The sequence below is a fragment of the Conger conger genome, chromosome 12, assembly GCF_963514075.1.
Source record: "Conger conger chromosome 12, fConCon1.1, whole genome shotgun sequence".
NCBI lineage: Eukaryota > Metazoa > Chordata > Actinopteri > Anguilliformes > Congridae > Conger > Conger conger.
This window is the reverse complement of record NC_083771.1, coordinates 3,064,339-3,079,218: the sequence shown is the minus strand read 5'-3', so window position 1 is coordinate 3,079,218 and position 14,880 is coordinate 3,064,339. Positions and strand designations below refer to the sequence as shown.

Below are 14,880 nucleotides of genomic sequence, written 5' to 3'. Positions count from 1 at the left end.
AGGAATAATAAAGTATACACTTAAAATGATAAGGTATGAACTTAGCTCTCATCATCATCCATCAGCAAGCCCCCCCCCCCCCCCCCCCGTACACACACACACACACACACACTCCCTAACTAGTTTTTTTACAGAAGCCCATGAGAGGGGGGCCCTATTGTGATGTCACACATCACACACTGCAATAAAGGGGAGCATTTATATTTTTAGATATTATTATATTTTTAATATAATTCATTAAAGCCCCAGTCTGGAAAGCTCCACCTCCGGACGGAGATGCGGAGGCCGGTGGAAGGCCAGCACTGCTGGGCCCTTCAGCAGCCAACCCCGGGGAACAGAGGGCCAAGTCCCGCTTAATATCAGCCGAGCCTCCAAACACAGCCCGTCTGAGTCTACTAGCCCCTGGTCGCCATCCTGAATGGCCAAGAGACCAGTGAGCAGGACAGAGCAGATTTTCCGCGTGGTTACTATTAGCAACACGCCTGTGAATAACTCAGTTAACTCACAGCAGCCTAAACAACAGCTGAAAATCTTTACTTTTTTCTACACCCAGCTGGCACGCGTTGGGTCTAGAATACGGTCGTTGTCATGTGTGAAACCTCGTCTGCGTATTTTAAAAGACAATATTATAGACAATTAATGAATGAAATTATATAACGATTAACAGATGATATTAAAATATAATATTGCCACAAACTGCATCATGCGCAAACGCTTTTAAAGGAAAAATATTATTACTCAAGTTACTTTTTTAGTGAACATTCCCAACCAGATCTGTACGCTGTAACTGTGTCTTTCGTAATAAACATCTAATACTAATTTGGTTCAACACCAAATGAAAGTAAAGTAAACCATCTTGGCTCAGCGGAAAATAGCTGTTCCAGCAAATTCTACTCTACTACTACTCTAAAATAGCATGAAAATCTAGTTTTTTTCCAACAATGTGATTACAGGAGAGCTAATTTCCTAAAGCCTAGTCAGTGTGACAGCCTGCCTGACGGAATCAATTATTCAAGTTGAGGAGACAGCTAATACTAGAGCTTTGGACCGCATTCATAAAAGAACACAGCATAAAGGATAACATGGTCTAATAACACTCATAACACAATGCGGTAGCACATACAATTTACATGCTACCATCATTTCTAAGAACCTGGCAAGGAACATACTTCATGAATACATTTCTATTGAAAAGTACAATACATTTAGCAGAAATGCATTTGAAGGCCAAACCTAGAACTGTACTTCTCGAGTGACTGGCAAAAATCTGTCAACCGAAACAAAAAACGTGAAATTGACAGAGAGAATAAAGGGAGCTGCAGATGCAGCTTTCCTGCGCACACACGTTGAGCACCTTTCACGAAGAGCCTGCTGCCTCGATGGAAATGTTCAGCAGAAAACATTATGATTATCATCGCCGCTTTCTCTTCTTTTCCCGGCGCTCTGTACTTACACACCCTGTAGAGCAACAGGAGCAACATTTTCTATTCCGTGAAGCCAAAACAGAAGCACGCTCGTGCTGCAGGACACTACAAAGGTGGGCTCCCTTACCTGGCTCACAAGTGCAGCGCACAGGGATCAGGTGTCTGCGAGAAATATTCCACCTACGACACCGTCACTGAGCCTAGACCTTCCTGCTAGTGGAAAAACATCTTGTTTGCCTCCTTTCTCCTGAAACGATTAAGTCAGCCAGCAGACTTAAGGACAGCTGCCCTAGACAAAACCAGCTTCTCTCTCTCTTTCTCTCTGTCTGTCTCCAGAGTCACCAGCAAGAGCAGTAGCAGAATTCAACATTCAACAAAGCAACTAGCATTCTCACTCTCCTCTCTGTCTCTTTCTCTTACACACCCTCTCTGTCCCTCACTCTCCCTCTCTCACACCCTCTCTCTATCTCTTCTCACATGCCTTCTCTATGTCTCTCTCTCTCCCTCTCACACCCCCCCCCCCTCTCTCCCCCTAACTCATGGACAAAGCAGGGAGAGAGGAGAGCAGTTCAAATTACTTCCCTCCTCCCAGCCAACCAGAAGCCGCACAGCTGAATGGGATGATGTCACAGAGCAGGTTGCACTTGTCCTCCAGTCAGACGAGTAGGACTTATGGCTTAAGCGTCCAGCAGACTCTATTCACACGGCGTCCCTGGACCACAGTCCTTGTACCTGTGGTACAAGCCTCCACTGTGTCCCCCTCACCTCCCTCTGTCTGGCCCCTCACCCCAGCTGAAAAAAAAGTTTTAAAACAGCTGGTTTTAAAACCTGGAGCAATGTGGGGTTGAGGGCCCAATAGCTGCATGCATCTTCTCATGGCTTGAACCACAAACCTTCCGGGTCCCAGTCATGTACCTTAGCCACTAGGCTACCGGCTGCTCACTGGCTTTTTTGGTAATGGGTATTTGGCACTTTAAACTTGAGAAGCTGTATAACAGATACCATGGGCATGAACAATATATAGCCCTCCTCCTCAAGAACCAATAGCATGATTCCAGCTGAGGAATAATGTACAAAATTTACATGAACAAAAAAAAAACCTTCCTGCAAGGGGTCATTCAAGAGCCACTTCCTTGTTGGGTAGCATCCATCTTTCAGTACCTTTAGATGTATCAGATTGTCTTGCTTTCGTGAGAGCAAGTTGGCCATAAATACTGTATTATAAATTAATAAGAGCATTGCTCGAGGTTTAGCTGTGTCGACATCTTTCACCGTTCACTGCTGTTCCCAGCACTGTGTATTAATTACAATGAAGGAAGCAACAGGTGCCGGATTGAGGCACCTGGCATGTACACAAAGTCTGAGAAGACATTGTTAAATATTTACAGCATTCCTGAGTGTCACATTTTAGCTGGTGTTGTGTGTTCTGAAAGGGCAGAGTTAGAGGGAGTCGAGGGCTGCTCTGACTGGGGGGAGAATAGCCCGTCTGAGACCCCTTTTTCTAGCACACCCAACACACAAGACGTGTAGGAGCGCAATTTGTGAAACTACAGCACACAGAGGCAAACGCGACAGAAATAGCCACATGTCACGGCAGAAAATGGCAGATACACTCACTCAGTGTTATCAATGCAAGGCCACGGTGAATGCCAGCACCATTAGCCCAGGAGGCTACGTACCTGTTGAGCATATCACCGAGTCCTGTTTTCTCATCCATCACTGTGCCAACGCTGTTCCCGTTCACGCTTCGGATACAGTCAGTCAAAGGAGTTTCTTACAGCGTTCACTGAAGTCTGTCGACACGTTGGGTTGCGGGTGTGGACTGCACCCCGTTAGGCAGGGGGAGAGCTTCTTTTTGACCGAGGCGCTCACCTGTTGCCTTCCCATTCTCACAAGAGCATGTGGGGTGTGCTTAATTACCCAGGGGGCCAAGGGCCTACGGGGGAGCAGGACGACCGTCGCCTTCACGCCGAACCACCGCTCCGGGCATCATCCGAATCCTCAGCAGCAGGTCTCCTCTGTCCTCCTCCTCTCCCACAGTGTACACCGAACAGACCCAAGCATTCCCCCGATACCTTTCATTTCAACAGACTTGAGAACCCGCGGAGATTCCAACGCGGAGATCAACCTCCCCCTCGCCCTGCTTCTCTGGACTCGCTCCCGACCCTCCTCTCTGACCTCTCCGCTTGCACAAGACTCTGCTTGCGCCTCAAGGCTCTGGTTGTGCAACGGCCACCTTGGCTCTTCCGGGCAGCGAGGCAGACCAGTGATGTCACAGTGCCCAGGTCTCCCGTGGTTACTCGCTCTGAGCCTCAGACTCCCCGCGGTCGCCTGTTTGCAGGGGGCTTCACACGGCTAGGTGAGGCTGTATGTTAGCGGAGAGCTTGTGACTGCCAGGATCCGTCTGGCTTCCTTCAGCCTTCCCCACTACACCCCTCCTCCCCTGAACCTGAACTCTGTACCTGCATGCAAATTACACCTCAACCAGGCAAAGCACTGCCTCTCTCTGTCTGTCTCTCTCTGTCCATCTCTTGCGCTCTCTGTCTGTCTCTTGCTCTCTCTGTCTATCTCTCTTTGTTTGTCTCTGTCAGTCCGTCTCTTTCTCTGTCTGTCTGTCTCTCTCTCTGTCTGTCTGTCACTCTCTCTCTGTCTGTTCATCTCTCTCTCATACAACACACACACTCTGGAGAAGCGAGCCTAACCTCCATCTGTTGGTAACTGGCAGGTTCCAGGAGGCCATAAACCCCCTGCTTCACTGCCAGCCAGGCGGACCCGAGACCAGGGCCAGACATCAAACAAAGGCAGGTGTGTGACAATGGTGCCCATTATGGCCGTGTTATGAGGGAAATAAAAGTCCTTCTCTGTGTAAACAGAGCTCATAGCTGAACCATGACCTTTGTATCCCACACCGCGTGTACTGCACTGAATGCTGACGCATTCTCACCCCCCCAACGCCGCCAAACTACCACCACTTTGCATTTTGCTGACACCACATTTCGATTCGTCACAGGACTACCTGACAAACCGTGAACAGCCGTTGGGCCAAGGGTACTTCGCACTAGCGCCTGTAAAACCCCAGGAATTTACAGCCTGCAGACTGTAAAGATTGAAATGAAACCTTATACGATAATTACGACATACGTACTCAACAAATTGGCTCGTTTTAACATCGCTGAGCAGACAACCTTATCCACTTAACATTTGACAAGCTACTTGCTCTCAACGTTCTGGCTACGTGGGAGGATTTCTCTCTGGTTACAGAAGCAAATTAAGTCAGAAATCTCAACTAAGTCAGTGAAACGCCTCAGGATTTTTCTCCATCCCTTCCCTACCAACCTGGATGTACAAATAGCACATAATTCATAGAGTGCTGACTAAACAAATACCCCATTCCCCATCTCTTCTCCTTTGTAGAACAGGGATTCAGATGAGAAGACAGTTTCAACAACAAGGCCGTATTTTCCTTATTCCACCCCCCATTACAATGGCTTCTTTGTTCCTGGTTTATGACAGCAATCAAGCCATTGCTGTATACAGTGTGCAGCTACCTCGGAAACTACTGAGCTGTGGGGTTTGGGTCATTTCTATGTGCGCCCCCACATTTACCCAGCAAAAAAAGCACTGTGGCCAGCAAATACAGCACAACCACAAGTTCAAAATAATTTTTTCTCTAAGCAAAGCCAATATGATGAGTGTATATATACACTCATCAAGCACTTTATTATGTATTTATTAGACCTTTTCTTTCTTTTTTTTACTTCTACTGTAGCCTATCCCCTTAGAGTTATGATGTGTTGTGTGTTCAGAGATGATCTTCTGCATACCACTGTTGTAATGTGTGGTTTGCGTTACTGTCACCTTCCTGTCAGCTTTGACCAGTCTGGCCATTCTCCTCTGACGTCTCTCATTAACAAGGCGTTTCTTGTCTGCAGAACTGCTGCTCACTGGATTTCTTTTTGTTTTTTGCGCCATTCTTTGCTAACTATAGAAACTAGTTTGCATGAAAATCCTAGGAAATCAGCAGTTTCTGAGGTACTCAAATCACCCTGTGTACCACCAACAATCATTCCACGGTCAGTCACTTAGATCACATTTTTTCCCCATGCTGATGGTTGATGTGAACATTTACTGAAGCTCCTGACCCGTATCTACATGATTGTATGCATTGCACTGCTGCCAGACAATTGGCTGATTAGATTATTGCATGAATATTTGGTGTAATAAAGTAAAAATGTTCCAAATAAAGTGATTGTGAATTTATATATTGTGACCTTGGAATTATAAGGCATTGTCTCTCTATGTGTTTGGAGTAGTTTTGAGCTTCAAAGCTTTCACATCCTAACACATCAAAATATCAATATCAAAATCCTATCAAATGCCCCTATAAACAACATATTTGTGACATCAAAGAAATGTCAGTTAGAACCTTATAATTGGAAGGTCATATTATGACTATACAGACACGAGAACCGTATATATAGAATAACTACACAGACACGAGCACCGTCTGCTGGAACGATTCTCCTAAAACTCCCAGTTCAGGTCCATCCAATTAAAGTACTTCTGCTAACTGGATCAACCCTGCGGCCCAGATCAAACCCTGAATGTGCCAAGGCAGACCACAGACCTGGCCACAGTGTTCCTGCTGGAATGGATGGTTCCAGTTCACAGGGAATTTTTCAACTGTTCGCATTCCTCTCGCCAATTGGATAACTGCCAGAGTTCAGAAGGGGGACCACACAGTTAAAATAAACAATGAGAGACTACCCACAAAACTTCAAGGCACATGCAATTCAATCACTTGTCAGGAGTATGGAATGCATAACTGACCTGTTGCATTTTTCATGAGCTCACTCTGGACGATATCTGCTGTGTTACTGACAAACTCATAAAATATGAGACTCAAGAGGTCAACATATACTGATGTACATGAAAACAGAAGAGAAATCACCGTCTGATGTCATCTCCCTGCTCTCTGGAAAAATCTCTCACTGACAGCATTCAATCAGGTGTTTCCACAGAGTTCAGACTGGCCTTTGGACTGAATATCAAATGAAATATTTCAAATGAACACAGAAGGCACAGAGAAGGATGCTAAAGAGGAGAACTACTGAGAACTAGTCCTCAAGAGAAACATGTGGCGAGAGATTCCAGAGGCATCTCACCCTATTTTCATTTCCACCAGGGTGTCAGGCATGTCACAGTGGAGATAACAGAGAGCTGGCCCCCCTCTTAGCCGACAGAGGCAAGACCACAGGGCTGCTGACCCACTTCTTATCTTCAAGTGCTAAAGCACGTCTGTCACCAGGCAGCAGAAGGACTGACACGTGGCCACAGCCCTGGGCGTGAGGTCACAGTTCGCTTATACCTTTGGAATGTGCACCATCCGAGAGACTTTCCCAGCATGCAACTGGCGTCAAGCTGATATGGAGTGCCACTCTGGGCTAGCACATGAAATGACATTACCGGCAACACACACAATGGAGAAGAGGGCTCTCCCATTCTCGCTCGCACACGGAAAAAACTCTCACACATTGTGTGTTGTATTCTGTAATGAGGTGAGTACAAATGATAAGGTGTAGTTTGAATCTATGGATTATTTTAGAAGAAAGGCTAGGGGGAAGGCAGCAGAAACAGAGAGAGAAAGAGTGAATGGTAAATGGTTGCCTTTATCCAAAGTACTGTACAATTGATGCTTCTCATCCACCCATTCGTACACAGACACACTCACGCCGATTGGCTGCCACGCAAGGCACCAACCAGCTCCTCAGGAGCATTTGGGGGTTAGGTCTTGCTCAGGGACACTTGGACACACCCAGGGATCAAACTGGCAACCCTCTGACTGCCAGATGACTGCCTGGCCCAATGTCACCCAAGAGGAGGGAGGGAGGATCAGCGGTACGTACCTGCAGACAGTGAGTTGGAGGGACTTGTAGGAGCCCTTAACCAGAGAGATGGCCTCCTGCCTGGACCCGCTCAGCTCCACCTCGTTAATGTTGACCACTTCATCCCCGACCAGCAGGGGGTGCTGCAACAGATCTGCCTTCCCGCCCTCCTCCACCTCCAGAAAGACCGGAGAAGCAAGCGTCATCTCTGCACCAACGCCTCTTGGAGCAATTTTCTAAAACTGTCCCAATCTGATCTACACGGTCGTGGGACTTGACTGATCTGTGAACATTAGAGACCAGGGACTGTACTGTTACCCATCATGCAAAAGGGGTTCACCACGCCTTCAGGAGCTACTGGTTTTTCTTTAATCACTCTTCATTCTACCCAAACAGTCATCTTAGTCAACTGATTACAAGGCAGTCTCTCACATTTTTCCTATGAGTAAATCAATTCACCAATCAGGGTCCAAGCTCCATTGATTGGCTGGTTCATGTGTGAGCATTCAAAGACCAAACAATTCCCAAGGAAGTGGGGAAGATACAAATACCTAGGGGTCACTTTTCTTCAGTTCTGCATTGATGGTGCTGGTACTGCCAACCCTTTTTGGGCTCAAGAATGCATGGCAAAACCACATACAAAAGCAACAGCAGAAACACAATCCTCTGATTATTCCCTTTGAGTAGAACACTGATAATATGGTCTCCTTTTGTATCCAGGTTCTCTACAAACTTTTCTCTTTCACAGGATCACACACAGTGGCTAAATCTAGCAAGGAATAGCACTCAAAGAAGTTATTCGAGACATTCAATATTTTGAATAATCAGAAATGCAGGCATAGCATTTCACACTTTCTTAGTGGCAGATTGTTGTAGCCCAAGAAAAGGCCAGGGGAGTTTACTTAACTTGGCTGTGAAAGGAAGCCTTTAATTACAGATGTACTGCCAATGAGTTGACAATGAACCTATTAATATGGACTTGAACAGAGAGACTAATTATCTTAACCTTTCCTTAACCCACTGCTTCCAGAAGTTACAGGTCTCAGCGATATCATCTCCAAAGCTCGAAGGCACTGTAAACACTCAGCAGCATCCGCATTCAAGAGGACACAACAAGAGGAACTTCCGAAAAACACATTTTTCAAAACACGGCATTCAGGCAGCATAAAGTGGATGTTTTTATCCACTATCTAGTTTTGTTTTTTTCTCCCTTTTTCCTTTTGTAGCTTTTCAGACAAGCCGGCCTTTTGCAAATTCCGTTGCTGACATTCCTCTTTTTCACTGTTTCTCTGTCTCCTTCCCCCCTCTCTCTCCCCCTCTCTCTCCCTCATTCTTTCCCCCCCACACTCACTCTCCCTCACTCTCTCTTCCCCCCTTTCTCTCTTACTCACTCTCTCTTCCCCTCTCCCCCCTTGGACCATTGCCAGGACCCTGGGCCACATTCCGGATTGCACTTCCCTGCTTTAAAAAAATGAGGGGGGGTTTGGGGGGCAGCATTGGACATCTGCATGAGGGGGTGTGGGGGGCAGCATTGGACATCTGCATGAGGGGGTTTGGGGGGCAGCATTGGACATCTGCATGAGGGGGTGTGGGGGGCAGCGTTGGACGTCTGCATGGGGGGGTGTGGGGGGCAGCATTGGACGTCTGCATGAGGGGGTGTGGGGGGCAGCATTGGACATCTGCATGAGGGGGTGTGGGGGGCAGCGTTGGACGTCTGCATGGGGGGGTTTGGGGGCACAGTTGGACGTCTGCATGGGGAGGTGTGGGGGGCACCGTTGGAGGTCTGCATGGGGGGATGGGGGGCACCATTGGTCTGAATGTTGCCTTATCTTGTTAGGATCTCCAGCACGACCCTGAGAAGTATGTTCCGCACCCTCCTGGCCCCCTAAATCGATGGCCCCGTACGCCTGCCCATCCAAGGACCACTATGCCCCCCCCCCCCCCCCCCCCAAAGAAACAGGAGATTCGTAGCGCTGAACGTGCTCCCCAGCCCCCTGAACCTCACTCTCGAGGAAGTCCCTGCACAGCTCCGTGGGTACTTGTGCCTCTCAATAAGAATGCGCTGAATGCCCAGATCCACTTCAGCTTTCCACAAACTCCCACTCTCTTATCTGTCCACCCCTGATGCTTCAGAAATCACTTTAACTCTGTCCCGTCACCGTCTGGACTGATGCAGTCAATGAAGCTGTGGTTCCGACTGCCATTTTGTTTCCATTTAACATATCTATCTATCATGGTGGAGCCACAATAAGATCCGCACAGCTGTTGGGCCCTTGAGCAAGGCCCTTAACCCCACATTGCTCCACGGGGGATTGTGCCCTGCTCAGTCTAATCAATTGTAAGTCATTTTGGATAAAAGTATCAGCTAAATAACATGATTTTATCCATCTTTTTAGCAGCAGGATATTCATTAATTAAGATCTTGTCTGAAAGATGCACAGGTCCAATTATATTTGCACAATAATATTTTTAATTACATTACATGTTATTTAACTAACGCTTGTATCCACAACGACTTACAGTTGATTAGACTAAGCAGGGCACAATCCCCCCTGGAACAATTTGGCGTTAAGGGCCTTGCTCAAGGTCTTGAAGCACCAACTTTCTGGTCCCATTTCAAACCTCAGTACTGTGCAAGCCTTTCACCTGCAGTGACTGTTAACCTGATAAGAGGAAATGACTAGGATGCTGCAGTGTGTTTCAGATCAAATCACATTAAGCCCGAGCAGCAGACCAACTAAAAATAGACACATGGAAAATGAGCTGTTTATTCTTATGAGAATGAATCTAATTAAAGTATACGGTGCACAGCTGGTCAGCTGCTTACTATAGCTTAAATTACACCTCACCTCAGACACTGCACAACAGCATTCGTAATTATTGCATGACAACAGTCTTTCTTTCTCATGGACAGCAATACACTATCATTTATTGCTATGATAGTGACACACATATGTTTTGCAAGTGATAGTTTTTGCATTGTTTTTCTTTCTCAATTTTGTTTCAAGGCCCTTGATCGAAAAATGATAAATATTTTTGTGTATTGCGTCTCAAATGTCATCATACCTTGCATATTATATACAGTGGTTCAGAAAGTATTCTGATGGCTTCACTTTTTGCACACTTTATTGTGTTGTAGATTTGCACACTTCATTTTAAACAGATAAAATTGCCAATTTTGCCCATCAATTTACACTCAATAATCCAGCAATCTATGGCAGATCATCTCAAGCTCCATCAAATTGGATGGGAAGTGTCTGTGAACTGCCACTTCTCTCCACATGGGGTTTAAGTTTGGGCTTTGGCTGGGCCACTCAAGGACAGTCAGAGACCGAAGCAACTCCACCTTTGTCTCGACAGTATGTTTCAGGTCATTGTCGTGCTGAAAGGTGAACCGTCACCCCAGTCTGAGATTGTATGCTCTCTGGTACCTGTCTGTATTTCGCCTTCCCTCAATTCTGACCAATCACCCCCATAGCATGATGCTGCCACCACTATGCTTCACTGTAGGGATGGTATTAGCCAGGTGATGAGCAGTTCCTGATGTTTGCCAGACAGTGCTTGGAGTTTTGCCCAAAGAGTTAAAATGTTTTCTTATCAGACCACAGAATTCTTTCCTCATTGTCTCAGAGTCCTTTAAATGCTGCAAACGGTCTGTCATATGCCTTTTACTCAAGAGTGGCTTCCATCTAGCTACTCTACCATAAAGGCCTGGTTGATGGAGTCGTCTTCCAGCAGGTTCTCCCGAATCTGCAGAGGAGTTCCGAAGCTCTGTTCTTGGTCACCTCCCTGACCAAGGCCCTTCTTGCCCGGTTACTAAGTTTGGCCGGACAACCACCTCAAGGAAGAGTCCTGGTGGTTACACACTTTCACAATTATTGAGGCCACTGTGCTCTTGGGAACACACAAATCTTTAGAAATGGTTGTATACCCGTGACCAATCTGTGCCTCGCCACAATTTTATCATGTAGGTCTACGGAGAGTTCTTCAGTACTTGGACTTCATGGCTTGGTTTTTGTCCTGACATGCAATCTGAATTGTGGGACCTTATAAACACAGGTGTGTGCCTTTCTAAACTCTGTCCAATCAATTCAATGTGCTACTCCAATCAAGTTCTTGACACATCAAAATTATAATTAAAGAAAATAGGATGCACCTGACCACAATGAGTGCCACAGCAAAGGGTCTGAATACTTATATAAATGATAAAAGATTTCAGTTTTAGATTTTCAATAAATATGCAAAAATATCTAAAAACAGGTTTTCACTTTTGGGCTAAAATGGCTATTTTATCCATTTAAAATGAAACCTACAACACAATGAAGAGTGCAAATGATGAAGGGGTTTCAATACTTTCTGTAGATGCAAACCTTAATCCCTTACCACTAAATCAGCCAAGAGCCTAAATTATTTGCACAGAAATGTACAGAAACATAATTTACAGGGATGCGTTTTGGACCTGTGTGCTTGAAGGATTAGTCTCTAAGGATACAGACGTTTCCTTTTCCTCAAGCCTGCCCAGTTTGCCACATTTGTGTTGACTATCATGGGTGGATTACCATAAAAGTGTGACCTACTTCAGGTGAGGAATGTGACAGAACATCAAGCAAACTTAAGTGATTTTTCAAGCAAACTGCAGTTTAAAGTGTAAATTGCAGTCACCAGTGTAAATTGGAGGGCCGTTTTATCATTTGGTTATATATTCCAGACTCAATGATCTGGTATACGCAGGAGAGATGTATGGCATGAAATTATGGGGCCATATCGGCCAATACCGATGCAGGTATTGATACCTCTACCTTTGCAGCATCACAAAAAATGCTAACTGCAGCCAAGAGTCCACATTCAATGAAGAAGCAGATGAGCACAGACCTCAACTTCAGAGGGAAAATGTTACACATTTTTTGTATAACAAAGTATTTCAACTTGCTTACTTTATTATTAAACAGAGAGTCTGGAGAACTACAGAGCCTCTGTGTAGTTTCACTTGTGAGTTTGGCTGGGGGAAATAAATCCATTAAAAAGAAATAATAAAACAGGTTCACAATGATAAGGCATGATTTTAGCCTGATGTTTCCACAAAATGTACAGCATGGGTCGATACCGTTAAGTTTGTTTCAAGTTATTATTTGCCAATCACAGATCCAGTCTTGATAGTATCATCCATCTCTAATATCTAATGTACACAGAGACCAGGTAAACAGGAAGTATCAGAGTGGTTGAGACCACAGGTATTCACATGCTAATTGAATGTTAAAGCTACAAGCATCTAAGCTAAATGGTCAAAGCCACAGCAATATCGGTCCTGAACTCTCAGGATATTACAGGAATTAGACACTGAGTGAAAGTCGTAAAAGTCCCATGATTGCCTGGATTGTAGGCCCCTAACTCCCATTAGCAGCACAAATGCAGGAGCAAATTATGCTAATCGAGTGGCTGCAGATTAGCGGACATATCTTTGTCATCAAAGCAGCGGACAGGATCCTCATGAAAAGCCTTGTTCTTTGTACAGTAATGAAGTCTCGAAGGGGGGTAGCAATAAAACTGCTACATGTATATCTCGATATGCACAATAATGCAGCGTTGCGAGCGTTTCATTCCAGAAAGATTAATACCCACAAACACAATAAAGCAGGATTTATCAGTAAGTCCCTCCACCCTTTCTGGAGGGATTTTTCATGATTCCCTCGTCCCCTTCAGTAGTACGGAGAGTTCTATTTCGCCACATGACCTAATTTGTGCAGTTATTTGCACATACTTAGGAAAAGACAACATGGTGGAATGCTTACTGGAATTCTCTGGTATTTGTCGGGTAGAAAAAAAAAGAATTATCTGAATTATTCACAGATAATAGTAAATGCTAAATGTAATTACAGTTGTGGAATTGTATATACTTGTATATTACGTCTAAGATTAGAAAAGCGTTTGTGACATTTACAGAACCGTATATATTCACTGGGTTTACTGTGTTACTGGTCTCAATGCTCTGAGTTCTTATGGAGTTTTTGTCTCCAATTGACCAAAGCATCAGTTCTTCAGCTTTCTGAAAAGTCGTCTAAAGCTGAGATTAGTTTGTCAGAGTCATTCTGAGATTCTGATATTTAGAGTAGTTTGGGTAATAATAATTTATCATGAGCAAAACAATTTACTTCATGATGCTGATTATTTATTTATTTATTTGTTTATTTTCAGCTGAAGTGTAAGTGTAAAGTTGTTAAAGTTTTAAACTTACAGTTTAAACTTTAAAGTTTAGGCCTTGAAAACAAAACAGGAATAGGCTACAATTTTTTTTTTTTTGGGGGGGGGGTTATTGACAAAAACAACAGTCTCATAAACAATTCTATCTTATATTTGTATTCTTAACATGCTACAAACGTCTAGTGGTGGAATTACCAACCTCTCCAGACTAATGCTAAATGTTGGCTGTTGTCACTTGTGCATCGTGTTTAAAAGCCCTGTGTAAATCGATACAAGGGGTTTCAGTGATACGTTACCTTAGAGATGATTAATGCCTCCCCATGTTCAAGGCCACCTTTGAGCGTGAAGCCCCAGGGGGCTCCACCCTGGAGCCGTGCCTCCACATAGATTAATCTTCCTCTATGTAATAACGTGCTGAAGCTTGAGCAGTTCCTCTCCATAGTCCTCAACGCGAGAAAAATGGACTGAACTGGTGGGGACTCCTATTCAGTCAACCAAGTCTCGTGTGTAGAGAGTAATGAACTAAAGATGCTGTTTTCGTTCTCCGTCTCTTCTTCTTTTTCAGATCTACTGACGCCAAAACAGGAATCGCCAATCTTAAGTGAAAATACATTTCCACGCATTATCCTCAGACTCCAGATGGAAAACCCAATGGAATAAGATTTTACATTTCGCTTCCGACAAATTACCCCAATGTTCGTACAACTATCAACAAGTGGTGTTGGAATAAGCTATCAGGTGAAAAGAAAAAAGACATGAAAACTACTTTCCAGGCTGCCGAAGTTCAGTGACCACGATCCCATGGAAGCCTTCACTTTTGATCGCTTATCAGCCTTTTTTCTTCTTCCGAGTGCATTTTACCATTACAATAGCATTTGCTACAATTCAGTGGAGTGAAAGAAAAGCGGGTGCCCTCGGCAGCTAGCTGGTTGCATCGGGATGGTCCTGTCAAAACTTTGCGAAGTACATTTCTTAAAAGTTGCGCTTGTAGGATTCCCCCTCGTTCCCTACCTGTGCGCTCCTCGGGTTTAGGTCGACTCGCTAACAGGATCATGCATGTACCAATTCGATTTCACCCCTTTCCCTTGATGCGCCAAATTCACTCACATCAAATCTATGGATGCAGGAATCTTCCTTCCCCCCTCTTCACCCGAACAGTTCACCCGAACAGGCGCACGAAGACGCATGCGTGAGGTGCTCTACCCCCTCTGCTGCCCACAGAGTTCAATCAGAGCCCTGCAGAAACCAAACCGAGTGAGATTAATTTTTTCTTTCAAAACTGGGACGGCACCTTTTAATTTCCATGACACAAATACCAGTTCAGCATAATCGTAATGTCCCACGGTACTTCCTTTATTTTACGTTGATTACTT

At 44.9% G+C, this 14,880-nt stretch overlaps 1 protein-coding gene across 1 annotated transcript in view; it reads right to left on the bottom strand.

Moving 5' to 3' along the window:
• Positions 1-14,657, bottom strand: part of shroom3 (shroom family member 3) — a 50,716-nt gene extending 36,059 nt beyond the window's left edge. The window contains exons 1-2 of the mRNA XM_061262018.1: positions 13,804-14,657; positions 7,331-7,485 (exon numbers count right to left, since the gene is read on the bottom strand). Of these exons, the coding sequence (XP_061118002.1) occupies positions 7,331-7,485; positions 13,804-13,947 (299 nt within the window). The 5' untranslated portion in view covers positions 13,948-14,657. The remainder of the gene's footprint in view (positions 1-7,330; positions 7,486-13,803) is intronic.
• Between the last annotated feature and the right edge of the window lie 223 nt (positions 14,658-14,880).